Source organism: Nothobranchius furzeri, chromosome 6 (genome assembly GCF_043380555.1).
Source record: "Nothobranchius furzeri strain GRZ-AD chromosome 6, NfurGRZ-RIMD1, whole genome shotgun sequence".
Classification (NCBI taxonomy): Eukaryota; Metazoa; Chordata; class Actinopteri; order Cyprinodontiformes; family Nothobranchiidae; genus Nothobranchius; species Nothobranchius furzeri.
In genome coordinates this window covers 69,303,499-69,316,628 of record NC_091746.1, presented here as the reverse complement: position 1 = coordinate 69,316,628, position 13,130 = coordinate 69,303,499, and the positions used below count along the sequence as shown (strand labels likewise).

The 13,130-nt window shown below is 41.0% G+C and overlaps 2 protein-coding genes across 2 annotated transcripts; one reads left to right on the top strand and one right to left on the bottom strand.

The window, feature by feature from the left end:
- The first annotated feature begins 261 nt into the window (after positions 1-261).
- Positions 262-2,243, top strand: nsa2 (NSA2 ribosome biogenesis homolog (S. cerevisiae)). The gene is made up of 6 exons (XM_015943263.3): positions 262-418; positions 826-1,013; positions 1,094-1,244; positions 1,366-1,545; positions 1,680-1,872; positions 1,987-2,243. The coding sequence occupies exons 1-6, from the start codon at positions 416-418 to the stop codon at positions 2,052-2,054; spliced, it is 783 nt and encodes a 260-aa protein (XP_015798749.1). The 5' UTR covers positions 262-415; the 3' UTR covers positions 2,055-2,243.
- Positions 2,244-3,938: 1,695 nt separating this feature from the next.
- Positions 3,939-11,755, bottom strand: tor1 (torsin family 1). Its single transcript, XM_015943258.3, has 5 exons — positions 11,339-11,755; positions 9,064-9,329; positions 8,799-8,974; positions 4,495-4,622; positions 3,939-4,420 (listed from the first exon to the last, which is right to left on the bottom strand). The coding sequence occupies exons 1-5, from the start codon at positions 11,535-11,537 to the stop codon at positions 4,176-4,178; spliced, it is 1,014 nt and encodes a 337-aa protein (XP_015798744.1). The 5' UTR covers positions 11,538-11,755; the 3' UTR covers positions 3,939-4,175.
- Positions 11,756-13,130: the final 1,375 nt, after the last annotated feature.

The window sequence follows — 13,130 nt, the reverse complement described above, 5'->3', positions numbered from 1 at the left end:
CCCAGTCAAAAGTCACGCTTACAGCTACTACCACAAAATACATCCTCTGGATCCTTTAGCCTATGACATTTATAGTTCCGCATGCAAACAAAAATGTAATTAATTTATATTCGCGGGTTTAAAATCCCCATAAGCACGTACGTAAATTGATAATATTTCTATGAATACTTAATATTGAAAAACTACCACTTATTTTAAAAATCGCCACTTATCGCTTTTTGTTTCAGCGGACCGGATAATGACGGCGGAAAAAACTGTTGCAATTTGATGACGCACTTCCTCTAAGTATCGGCTCGGGGAAAACAACATCAGAGAAGCCCCAGCCAGAAGCATAAAACACCAAATAAGTTGTGTTTTCGTCATCTTGAACCACCTATACCGTATTTTCTGTTAAGCGTAGCACCTTGAACACAAAATGGTGAGAAAATTAATCATTTAAAATGTACGTTGTAGCTTCTGTGAGCTGTTTAGCATGCTAGCAGAATTAGCTTGGGTCCGCATGTGTTGAGTCCATCTGCTAGTCTGAATTTATTCCGTTTCCTAACACATTTAGCTCAGTTTAATATAAAATAAATGTGTGAGTATGTATGCTACATTGTTGGTTATGTCAAATTAACTATGATGTTCAAGTGACCTTTGACTGCCCTGTCAGGAGTGTTCCTCATTTAAATACATCGAGTAATTGTATTTAGAAAAGTTACGTTAAATTAGATGGGATAAAATAATGTATTTGATGAAGATATCAAATATAAAGCAGAGTGTATTTGTTTAAAGGTCAAAAACTCAAATCTAGCTCCCCCGTATGTCTATATTATTGTTTTGTAGCCTCAGAACGAGCACATTGAGTTGCACCGCAAGCGGCATGGCTATCGCCTGGACCACCACGAGAAGAAAAGGAAGAAGGAGAGCCGAGAAGCTCATGAACGCTCCCACAAAGCCAGGAAGATGATTGGTCTCAAGGCCAAACTGTACCACAAACAAAGATATGCTGAGAAGATCCAGATGAAGAAGACGTGAGTCTGGCGGCATATGAATGGCTTCAGCGTTACCTGTCATATACGCTTGTAAATAAACTTGATGTGTTTGTTTTCAGCATCAAAATGCACGAACAGAGGAACACCAAGCAGAAGAATGACGACAAAACACCTAAAGGTGCAGTTCCAGCTTACCTGTTGGACAGAGAGGGACAGTCTCGTGCAAAGGTTCTCTCCAACATGATCAAACAGAAGCGAAAAGAGAAGGCTGTAAGTAAAAGCTGGCTGTCAGTGACGTTCCTCAGTGAAATAATATCTTTCAGTTTCTTGATAGAGGGTTTGAAATGATTATAACTGTACTGTGTAAACAAACATCTTTATTTCTGTGTAGGGTAAGTGGGAGGTGCCTCTGCCAAAGGTTCGTGCTCAAGGAGAGACAGAGGTGCTTAAAGTTATCAAAACCGGAAAGAGACAAAAGAAGGCCTGGAAGAGGATGGTCACAAAAGTTTGCTTTGTCGGTGACGGTTTCACACGAAAACCCCCAAAGTATGAACGTTTCATCAGACCTATGGTAGGATCACTGTGTGGCTCAAGTCCTGAACCATTTACAGCCCTGTTTCTCATGGTTTTTATGTCAAATTTAATTGTCGTATATTGCTGTAAACTCTGTGCCCAATTGTTAAATGACCATGTTGTTATTTTTAGGGATTACGTTTTAAGAAGGCTCATGTAACACATCCAGAATTGAAAGCAACATTCTGCCTCCCCATCCTCGGGGTGAAGAAGAATCCTTCCTCCCCCCTCTACACCTCTCTGGGAGTCATCACAAAGGGAACAGTGATAGAGGTCAACGTCAGTGAGCTGGGCCTGGTAACACAAGGTGGAAAAGTTATCTGGGGTGAGCTCTTTTTTTTTTTTTTGTTCAGTGTCATTATGACATCTATTAGACATCGTTTAAACCTTTGTTTTTAAAAAGCCTGTAAAATCTAAATTAATCTTATGTGCTTCTCAGGTAAATACGCCCAGGTGACAAATAACCCAGAAAATGACGGCTGTATAAACGCAGTTCTGTTGGTATAAGACTCTCCACCTGGCTGCTGACTGTTCAGATCTTCCATTAAATCTCAGATACAACAATCAGCAGACTTATGTTCACAAGACTGGAAGACCTCAGAAGAGGTGGTTGGAGGTTTTTTTACAACAAAAAAGGACACAGCTACAGGAAAGGAAATAATTGTTTGATACAAATAAACTTGGAATGAAAGCAAATGTTTTCCAGACTTATTTTACTTGCAAACATTTTCTGAGATTGATGCAGAAATAATAAAATCACATCAGGGTGATATTAACTAGTCGTTAATCTGAATTAAATTGGTTAATCAGAAGGTTTTATTGCCATTTGTGCAAGAGATTGCCGTGGTAGTTGGTGCAGAAAGAGATTGAAAATAAGAGATAAACAAATACAAATTACAGAATTGATTATAATTTGTTTGAATGTAGTGCTGATTTGTAGAGCTGCATAAAGAATAGGTAACTTTTCATTAGGTGCTCTTCTAAATTGTTACATGAATAGGCCTTGGATTAAAGTTACTTATTTTCAGTTCCTTCTATGTTTTTATTTAAAAATTGACTTAAAGAGCAAGTCACCCCCTACCAAAGTCTTACTCCACTCCCACTTCCTGTTTGAAAAATGCAACAAATGCTGTTGCCTGGCAGACCGTGCCGCTAACAAATACACAGGCTCATAACGACATTGTGACATCATATTGTACCAGCTAACATTCTAGAGTACCTCTTAGCCAATAGCAATGGCAGACTTATATTCAACTGCAGTGCAGTTTTTACCCGACGACACAACACCATCAGTTTTAGGCAGAAAATTTTAACTAAAACGCGGCTGCGGCCTTTCTGCGTGGAGTTGCGTGTTCTCCCCATGCCTGCGTGGGTTTCCTCCGGTTTCCCCCACAGATCACAACATGCCCTATAGGTTATAAATTATAAGTCACTTTGGATAAAAGCGTCTGCTAAATGAATAAACAAACAAACAAAGTGCTAAACTAATGACTACACGTGTCTGCAGCACGATTAGACATGCATTTATATAATTTATAAGAAAAAAAGTTGATTTGGACATTAATTTTCAGTCAGTATAAACCCTATGATCTACATTAAAACACTTGTTTTTATGTAGTTTAATCTCTGACACAGTTACACTATTGCACAGTTATCTTCCAAACTGGCCTAAACCAAACAGAAACCCAGAATTATAAGAGACATTTTCAGTTTCCTGCAACTTGTGCATTAAGCAGAGAAATACACGTTCAGAAAACACATTTATTGTTGACTTATCCGACGTTTACAGTCAGAGCTTGATAGTGTCAGCAACAGCAGCGAAGTTTCACAGACAGATTCCATTTCAGAGCTTTCAGAACCCAGCAGAGAAGTTCTTTTGTACTTTAAACTGTTTTTGAGACATGACATTTAGCTGGAAATGTGATTTAATGTGTTAAAACCAAAGTATTCAATCAAAACTTCTGATGCCAGAGTTGAATCCTGAGTTCTTGCAGCCAGTTCTGTTAAATGAACCCATGAATGAATCCAGCCAGCTAGAACCATACATTTACATCAGAAAATATATTTTACTCAGAATTTGCAGATCATATGGACAAAAAACAAAAACAAAGCTAATTTGTTTTTAAAAGCCGGGGTTAGGGTCCCCTCTGCTGCTTCGACCACCCACAGCAGCTAACTGACGGAAGCACGTAGATGTTTTATAAAACGATTAAAAAGTTGAGATTAAGAATTAAGGCAGTTGTTTTCAGTAGTTGATGTTAAAGAAAAATGAATGAAAAGAGCAAGTTCCCCTACAGAAAGTCACCCTTATTCACCAAGGTTTAAGACAGCGACCTTAAACTCTGGTGAGATAAAAGCAGGTTAATGGTCTACAAAAGGATTTCATTCCCATTGCTTTAATATTTTATTCAGCTGGCGCTGAGCTCTTCAGCCCGCTCAGAGAGTGTAAGTGAGACACAACGTCAGAGAAGGCCTCCTGATTTTATCTCAACGACTTTGAAGTCACACAGAAACCGCCAGAGGCCTCTTCTGTCGGCTCCGTTTTCTTGTTTTTAGTCTTTTGGCTGAAAGAGTTACTTCTTTTTTAAAAAGTGCACGTAGTGACAAACTGTCCATCAGATGCTGGCGTTATGTGTAGTAGTCCAGTTTGCTCTCTATTGTCTTGCAGCCTTTGACGGAGAACACTCGCTCAGATTTAGGGAAGTAGACTAAATCTCTGGCCACCTTGTCGGCCACGTCTCGGTCCGGCTCCAGTCGTCTGGCTTTCATCTCGGCCATGGCGCACTGGACGACGTGGAGGTATTCCAGAGGCAGAAACGGCACAAAGAAGTCGATCAGGCTCTTGTCTATCAGATTGGTACGAAAAAAGCCACCTGAAACAAACAAATTCAGCTGTAAACAAGTTCAGAGTGAGCCAGAATAAGGTCCTTGATGCATCTGCACTCACTGTTGTTGTTGTTGAACACAGACAGAGAAAGGGAGGTTTCGAGGTCCTTGAGCTCTAGGTCTTCTCGACTTCGTCCTGCTTTCCAAAACTCCAAAGCCGTCTGAACGATGCTCTCTCCTCCAGCGTTGCTACAGCGGAGATTAAACCAAACAGATGTTTAAGTATTCGGTATTAGCATCTGCAGTCATGCTAGTTCTGAGACATGGATGATGAAGACAGACGGGTGAAAATGAGGACAAATATTTAAGGTCTACTGAAAGGAAAAAGAAAAATCCAAAGTTTGCACTCAAAACAAATGTAAAGAGCAAGTCACCCCCTACCAGAGTCTCACACATCTCCCACTTCCTGTTTGAAAAATGCAACAAATGCTGTTGCCGGACAGACACACAGGATCATGATGACATTGTGACTAGTGATGGGTACCTTTGACATTTGAATCGATACGTTACTAATTCCCAGTACCTATGAATCGATACCGGTACTTAATGGTACCAAATTTCGATACTTTTGAGTGTTTAATAACTATTTTAATTGCTTTTTAAACTAAATATATATTATTTTCCCAATATATATATATATATAACCATATTCAATAAATATGATAAATAACAAACAACTGTTTGTATTTTATCATCGTAGTGTACAAGTATTCAATATGAAAACCTTTAACAACAACTGTTCTTAAATCCTCTTCTATGCTCTCTGGAATGACCGATGAGGAGACCATGTCTTATAAACTACAAATGAAACTAAAGCTAACTTTGATACATACAACAGTTTGTAATTTAATATTGTGGAGTTTCACAAACTAAACCCAGCTCCATGTACTCCTTTTTCTCTCCTTTCTCCGCTGGACAAACTGTGTGATGGTCTTTGTAGTTTTATCAACGGCTAACTACACTGAAGCAAACAACTCTGCTGTGAACTAAATTAACTGTGTATTCTTTTTTTTAAATTTTTGCCATTCATTTTCAAACAGTTTATTTTTCCTGCTCGGAAGTTGGAATTTCCGAGGACAAAGCGAACGCACCGTTAGCTATGTAAACACAAACTAAACTATCAAGCTAACGTGATCTTAAAGAGCAAGTTACCCCCAAATCAACTTTTTAATTCTGATAAACTATATAAATGCGTGTCTAATCGTGCTGCAGACACGTGTAGTCAATAGTTTTGCATTTAAAAGCATCTTAGTTAAAATTTAAATTTTCTGCCTAAAACTGGCAGTGTTGTGCCGTTGTCAGGTAAAAACTGCACTGCATTTGAATTTAAATCTCCCATCGCTATTGGCTAAGAGGTACTCTAGAACGTTACCTTGTACCATATGATGTCACAATGTTGTGAGCCTGTGTGTGTGTGTGTGTGTGTGTGTATTTGTTAGCGGCTCTGCCCTCTCAGTCTGCCAGGCAACAGCATTTGTTGCATTTTTCAAACAGGAAGTGGGAGTTGAGGAAGAATCTGGTAGGGGGTGACTTGCTCTTTTTACAAGTCACCCCCTACCAGAGTCTAAAGCCTGATTTATGCTTCTCCGTCTGCGTCAGTGCGGAGACACGCAACACCATTATCTGTCCTTGCGTAGGGCACGCAAGTACGTACGGAGTCGAGCCCACTTTTTTAAACATCCGTCGAACGAGACGGATTACGCAAGCTTGTGATTGGTCAGGACGCCGCTGTTGTTTACAGTGCCACCATTGCAAAGAGAGCCGAGGATAACTAGCGGCAGACACGGAGAAGCTTGAAGAATACCTCGCGAAAAAACTCTAAAAATAGGAACGTTTAATTCTCCCGTGACTGGAGGAGAGAAAAGATGCACAGCAAGCGTTTTATTTGTGGACGGAAATGACAGGAAACGTGGGTTTAGAGGTGGGGAGCGCATGAAGCGGTGGGGGAATGAGAGACAAATATGTCCGTGTTAAAAGTCTCTTATATACACAAAAAAACACAATATAAACACATGATCTTGGACCGATACATGACAGATACCACAGAACAACGCTACGCCCTCTGTGGTCCTGCTGGGGAATTGCTTTGCAACACACTCCAGGAGACGGAGAAGTATGAGAGCAAAACGCTTCCGTCAATCCGTGTGTGTCTGTCCCTTGCGGAGCTGACGGAGAAGCATAAACCAGGCTTAACTCCACTCCCACTTCCTGTTTGAAAAATGCAACAAATGCTGTTGCCTGGCAGACCGACAGGGCAGAGCCGCTAACAAATACACACAGGCTCACAACGACATTGTGACATCATAATGTACCAGTTTACATCATAGCATACCTCTTAGCCAATAGCGGTGGCAGATTTAAATTAAAATACAGTGCAGAGGTTTTACCTGACAACGGCACAAAACTGCCAGTTTTAGGCAGAATATTTAAATTTTAACTAAGATGCACTGAAGTGCCAAATTATTGTGACTACACGTGTCTGCAGCACGATTAGACACTCATTTATTTAGTTTATCAGCAAAAAAAAAAAGTTTATTTGGGGGTGACTTGCTCTTTAAAGTTTATTTTGGCTGCTGGAGAAGATTAAGAGGCCTCATACTCAGATCGTTGTCACTGGTTTCATCATCACCCAATAGTCCATCGCATTTAGTGAAGTGAAGCCTAGTTTTAGAGCGCATTCGTTTTCTTTTAGTCGGAATGTCGGCGTTCCGAGGAGAAAGCAAACGCACCATTAGCTGAACAGAAGCCAACGTATCAAGCTAACGTTACCTTAAACATTTTATTTACCTACCGGAGCAGATTAAGATGATGATGCCTCCCTTAGATGGTTGTTGTTGGTTTCATCATCACTAGGGCTGTAGCGAAGCCTCGACGAAGTCGACGGCTCGATTCTAAAAATTTGTCGACGTCAGATCCGGAAGTCGACGCACCGCGCCCACTTGTTGCATCCCCAGGAGTTTGTAAATAGAGGAGGAATCTGCCTGTTTTTCCTCTAGTTCGCCCTCTTCTCCGCCTTCACTAAGATCTCCGCCAAATACCGAAGACCCGGAACAACGTCCGTCCACTACTAGATTATTTTCCTGTTTTGCCCGCCTTCGTCTCCCGGCAACAGACAACAACTTCCGGGGTCAGATGCGCTGCTTCGTGTCTATCGCAGATGTAGAAAATCACCGGGAGCGCTTCTCCCTTCATTAAGGAGCTTCTTTCAGACACGAGGAGAGCTGTTTTGGTGGTAGCAGTCTCTCCTCCGAGCTGGTCTGTTTGCTGCTGGGTGTTTTTGGTTTATTTAAACTTGGTAACTTGAACTTAATGTTGGTAAAGCTACTGTTAGCATCTTCGCTAACAGCTTCTTGCGTTGGGATAAGCTATTACGTTTTGGTTTAGAGTTCATCTTTTTTGTGGTGTAGATCTCCCTTTTATTACATTTAGAGTGTTGTGGGTTTTCGGTTTAGTGTAAAATATCACCTGAGTTTGGTTTAACCCGTAAGACCACTCGCCTCACGCACATAAGTGACCAAAACAAAGCAGCATGGAGACACTCCATCTTCTACCACCTCTCAGGCAGCAGCCTGCACTCCCAAGTTCTACATGTCACCAGAACATAACCAAACAACACAATAAATGCAGTGGTATACAAAATGGAAGGCCTGTAGTGTTTATTCTCTTACAGTAAGAATTTATCAATTTTTTTTGAGGAATTTATTTGAGATTTTCTGGTTTTTGTTAATTGTGCAATAGAAAAATAATCATTAGATTAATTTTCTAAATAGTCATTAGAATAGTCGACTATTCGATAAAATAATCGTCAGAATAATCGTTTTAAAAATAATCGTTTACCCCCAGCCCTAATCATCACCCAGTTACCCGTCCCATTTAGTGACGTGGATCTAAACTTCAGAATGCTTCGTCTCTGCTGTTTACAGCTCGCACACAGTGACTGATGACAATATTCTCTTGCGCCGGCACGCAGAATATTTAAATTTGATCCAAGATGCACTAAAGTACCAAATTATTGACTACACGAGTCTACAGCACGATTAGACACTAATTTACATAGTTATCAGCAAAAAAGATTGATATGGGGTGACTTGCTCCTTAAGGACATAAAGACTTAAAGGATTGTAGTTCGTTGCAAGATCCTGTCACAATTTGAGCTGGAATATGAATCTGATGTTTCTGCAGAAATAAAAAGTGAATGTGAAGTATTCACAGTTTAAAACACTAAACTGCTACACAATGTGTGTAGACTAGTTAGGTGGGACCAGTGTGACTAGCTGTTAGCTTATCTGTGAGAAAACAGGAACTAAAGAAACAGAAAACCAGCCAAACTGAATCCAGGGCCCTGAAGGACGACCAGCCTTTTACCTGAGGAACACGAAGATGGATTTCCGATATGAAACCCCATCTATCTTGTCGTAGTATTCCAGGTACGGTTTAATGCTGTCGATTAAACCAGGATGCATCTTATCCATCTCATCGAAGATAAACATCGAGCGTTCGCAGTTGGTGACGTTTCCTTTTATCCACTGCTGCAGCTGAGCCTGAGGGCGACAGAGACCAGCTCCCTCAAACAGCCGAACAGTGCCACCATGTATCAGTTCAACGGTGCATTATGCATAATATTGTTCACCTTGTATGCATCGATTTGACTCGGATGAGGAAAGTGAAGAGTGGAGGTGAAGACGTGAACGTAGCTGCTGTGCATCCCTTCCTTGTAGATGTTTTCAGCGATCAGCTTGCTGATGAAGTTCTTCCCTGTGCCAGTCCATCCGTGCAGCGACAGCACCAGGGGCTTCTTTGGGTTCTCATTCGTCATGAATCCGCTCACAGCTTTTAAAACAACACGCGATGCAAGATGCTGTCCGAAAAGTTTGGTGTCCAGATCGACCTTTAGACCTGAAGGTGTTTAGAGAGGAAATGAATCAGGGATTAGCGGCTTAAAAAGTCGTTTCAGCAGAACACAAAACCCGTCGTAACACGAGTAGCGGAGCCTGCTTGATCAAATGTGCAGCTTTGCTAACAAAAAAAAAAACATTTACCTCAATTTAGTTTCTAAACATTTGTTTTTAAAGTTGATTTGCCAAGTTAACAAAACATAGAAAGTACAATAATGACTAGACCCTCAAAGACATCAGCCTGAAAAATCTAACTTTTAAAGCAAAAGTACAAAACAGGTTTACGAAAGGCACAAACAACAACAGGGAGTTCCCAAAGTGTCTTAAAGGTTTTAACAGAAGTTGTCCCCACCCCAAATGAGTTTAGTTCTCTAGAGTCAGAAAATGGGCAAATTACGAGATCCTCTAATGTAATGTAACAAGGACTATGCTGGTTTTAGAAGTAGTCCTTTTATGAGGATTTTTCAGAACATGTGCAGAAGCAGTCGTGGAATACTGCTGTAATTAATATAAACATGTTTTGCCTACTAGTCAAATTGTCCTGAGTGAAACAAGGCTGATACATATTTCCATCGGTTAGAAACAAAAATAACCCACCAAGCTTTATGAGCCATCTCCCAGTGAACGACCGATCAATGGAGCCCAACACTGACCGGCTATTAACCGTTAAGGGCATTTGCAGTGGTCTTTGGTAGAAATGAATGCTTTGCAAGCCGTATTTTGTGCAAACAAACAAACCAGAATTGCTTGGATTACAAGTCTGCTGCAGCAGAAAGTGGCAGCAGTCTGCAGGATTTGCAGTCTTATTTCCTGATATTTGGAGATCTTGCCTCAGATTATGTCCTGGATGCAAAATCGACAACAGCCTTCTCTAACTAAGTGACTATTTTCATGTTCAGCCTGCATGAAAACTCAACAGTGACTGATTATAAACAGGAATAGTAGTTAAAAATTTGTCTTCCGGTGTTGCACACCACTGATCATGTTTAAAAAGGTTGTGCATCCACTGTTATTAGCATGCAGAGAAGGCAAAAATCGTCTAGATATCACCCCTTAAAATCTGCAGCACACATCTATCTGCTGACCATGATACATCAGCATCTGTAATAGACAAACATACATAGGTCAGCCTACTGCAAACCTAGTCTTTGCTTTCATGCAGTATGATGCAGAAGTCTAGACAAATCAGGCTTTTGCTTACTTAATATTTAGCTTAAATAAAACGTGTACTCGTTTTAAATGGTTCTTTTCTTCACATATACAATTTTTTTTTTGGAAAATGACAATTTAGATAGGATCTTATATATATTCTAAATTTGCAAAATCTCCAAATACTAATCTGTGGATATTTAAACCACAAAAAAGCATCAAACTCCGGAAAAGAAGCGGCAATGTGTCAATGCAGGACCTTTTTAAATAAAGTGGATTGTAGTCTTTCATCCATCCGCAATACAACTTCATAGAAGTCAGCAGAACAGATGACTTGTTCGGTTTTCCAGAGTTCTTGTCATTTAAAGCCTCTAATGCAAACTGTGAATATCTGAAAGCTAATAATGATGCTCTGACAAGTGTAGATTGCTTCTGTGTGCTCACCTGTTGCGTTAAAGGCGATCCATTTCGCATCGCAAGTTTCTTGGAAATATTTATAGATTGTTCGGCCCAGAGTCGCTCCAACAGTGACTAACACCGTTGTTGTGAATGGATCAAAAGCACCCACAAGCACGCTAACCGTCAATAATACGTGTACCCACAACCCTATTCGTGCTACTTTCATGATGAAAACCGGTAAATTTTAGACATGAGTCGTTCTTTCGCGATAAAAACAACTTCAACGCGGCGGGAAAACGGCGCTAATCTGCGGAGAAGCTAGCTCCTGCTTTCCAAAATGGAACTTCCTGCTACGTCACGATCAGGTGACATGGGTTTTAAATGGGATTGGATGATCTTTAAAAGAAAACACAAAACTGTTGAAGCACAAATATTCGCTTGTTTGTCAAATAATTTTTTTACCTGTTTTGTTGAGAGAAATCCACTCCGGTCGGCAGCATTCGTGAAAGTAGTAGAAAAGGTTCTGGTAGCTGGCTAAAAACCCGGTGAGAGCTGCAGCCATGCTAACCGCGATGGTGGTGCTGATGGGTTCTAAAGCTTCTGCCATACCGGAACACAATAACAACAGCAGAGGCAGCACGTGTTGCTTCTTCGGCTTCATTTTGGTGCTTTGCGTAAAATGTCCTTAGCGAAAAGCCTGCCTTCCGAAGTGAAGAGAAGTTGTTCGCTACGACAACACGTCAGACGCAGCTGCGCTACGTTATGGTCCAAAGGTAGTTCTTCTTCTACGGTTCCATATTAGTGATGGGAATTCCGGCTCTTTTTAGAGAGCCGGTTCTTTCGGCTCCCAAGTGGCTCCTCAGATTTTCTGTTGCATAGAGTATATTTATAGCCAAAATAATGCAAAACTGTGTAAAATGATTTACTAATTTAAAAAAATTCTATATATCAAATATTTATCATTTCTATGGATTTCATAACTGAACACTTTCAGAAATCTCCACTTTCCGACTGCTGGTGCTCATTTTCTCACCGTCTTCGTCACACTCTCCTCTCTCTCGCTCACCTTTTTCCTTCTCCTCATTCCCTCTCGTCTCCCTCCACCCGCATGTGCTCTGCTGTGTGTCTGAGTCTTATCCTCCGTCTTCCCCACCCCTACTGCTCTGTGTGTGGACAGTCTGGACACGCAGTTACATATGCTGACCAATCGCCTGTGGCTTTCACCAAAGCAAAAGGGGAGGGGGGAGGGGACGGCTCCCAATGACGAGCCGGCTCCCGTCGTTCACTTCAAAGAGCCGGCTCTTAGAGCCGGTTCGTTCGCGACCGACACATCACTATTCCATATATTCTATGATTCAGTCATTCCCCCTCATGTGCAACTTCAAAGCTTTCAGCCCATCTCTCTGCCCTATCTAGAAAAAACTGTTGCTGCCATGAAACCGTCTGGCTCCCCAGAAGATGTTATCCCACCTCGTCTCCTGAAAGAGGTTTTTCCTTTCATTAGCCATAATGTGCTAGACATCTTAAATAGTAGCTTGACATTGGCTGAAGTTCCTTCTGCCTTTAAACACGCCGTTCTTCAGCCAATCTTGAAAAAACCTGGTCTCGACCCCACTGATTACTCTAATCTCCGACCAATTTCCAAATTACCGTTTTTATCTAAGGTCCTTGAGAAAATAGTGTATGAACAGATGCTGACACATCTAAATGACAATCAGGTAATGGACATTTTTCAGTCTGGTTTCAGAAAACAGCACAGCACTGAAACTGCTCATGTTCGGGTGTTTAATGACATTTTTCTCGCTTTAGATTCAGGTTTCCATGTGGTTCTGCTACTTTTGGATCTATCAGCAGCATTTGACACGATCGATCATAACATCTTGATCACCAGACTTCAGACTTGGGCTGGCATTTCTGGTTCAGCCCTAAATTGGTTCAGGTCATACTTTTATAACAGGTCCGCTAGAGTCATGTTGGATGGCTGTTCATCCGAGTCACAACCACTCCGTTGGGGTGTCCCACAAGGTTCAATACTCGGCCCGTTACTATTTAACCTCTATATACTGCCCTTAGGAGCCATTTTCAGAAGGCACGCTGTCTCATACCATCTTTACGCTGATGACTGTCAGATCTACTTTTCATTCAAGCCAACTCAATCAATGCAAGTTCTGTCTGATTGTATCGATAATGTTAATCTTTGGCTTGCTGATAACTTCCTCCATCTGAATGACTCCAAAACAGAAGTAATCGTTTT

Coding starts and splice junctions, on each gene's coding strand:
- nsa2 (XM_015943263.3), top strand. Junction 1,546..1,679: donor AACGTTTCATCAGACCTATG/GTAGGATCACTG, acceptor TGTTATTTTTAG/GGATTACGTTTTAAGAAGGC. Junction 1,873..1,986: donor AGGTGGAAAAGTTATCTGGG/GTGAGCTCTTTT, acceptor TGTGCTTCTCAG/GTAAATACGCCCAGGTGACA.
- tor1 (XM_015943258.3), bottom strand. CDS start 11,537: ATGAAGCCGAAGAAGCAACACGTGCTGCCTCTGCTGTTGTTATTGTGT. Junction 8,975..9,063: donor GTCAAATCGATGCATACAAG/GTGAACAATATT, acceptor TGTCGCCCTCAG/GCTCAGCTGCAGCAGTGGAT. Junction 4,421..4,494: donor TGTGTTCAACAACAACAACA/GTGAGTGCAGAT, acceptor TGTTTGTTTCAG/GTGGCTTTTTTCGTACCAAT.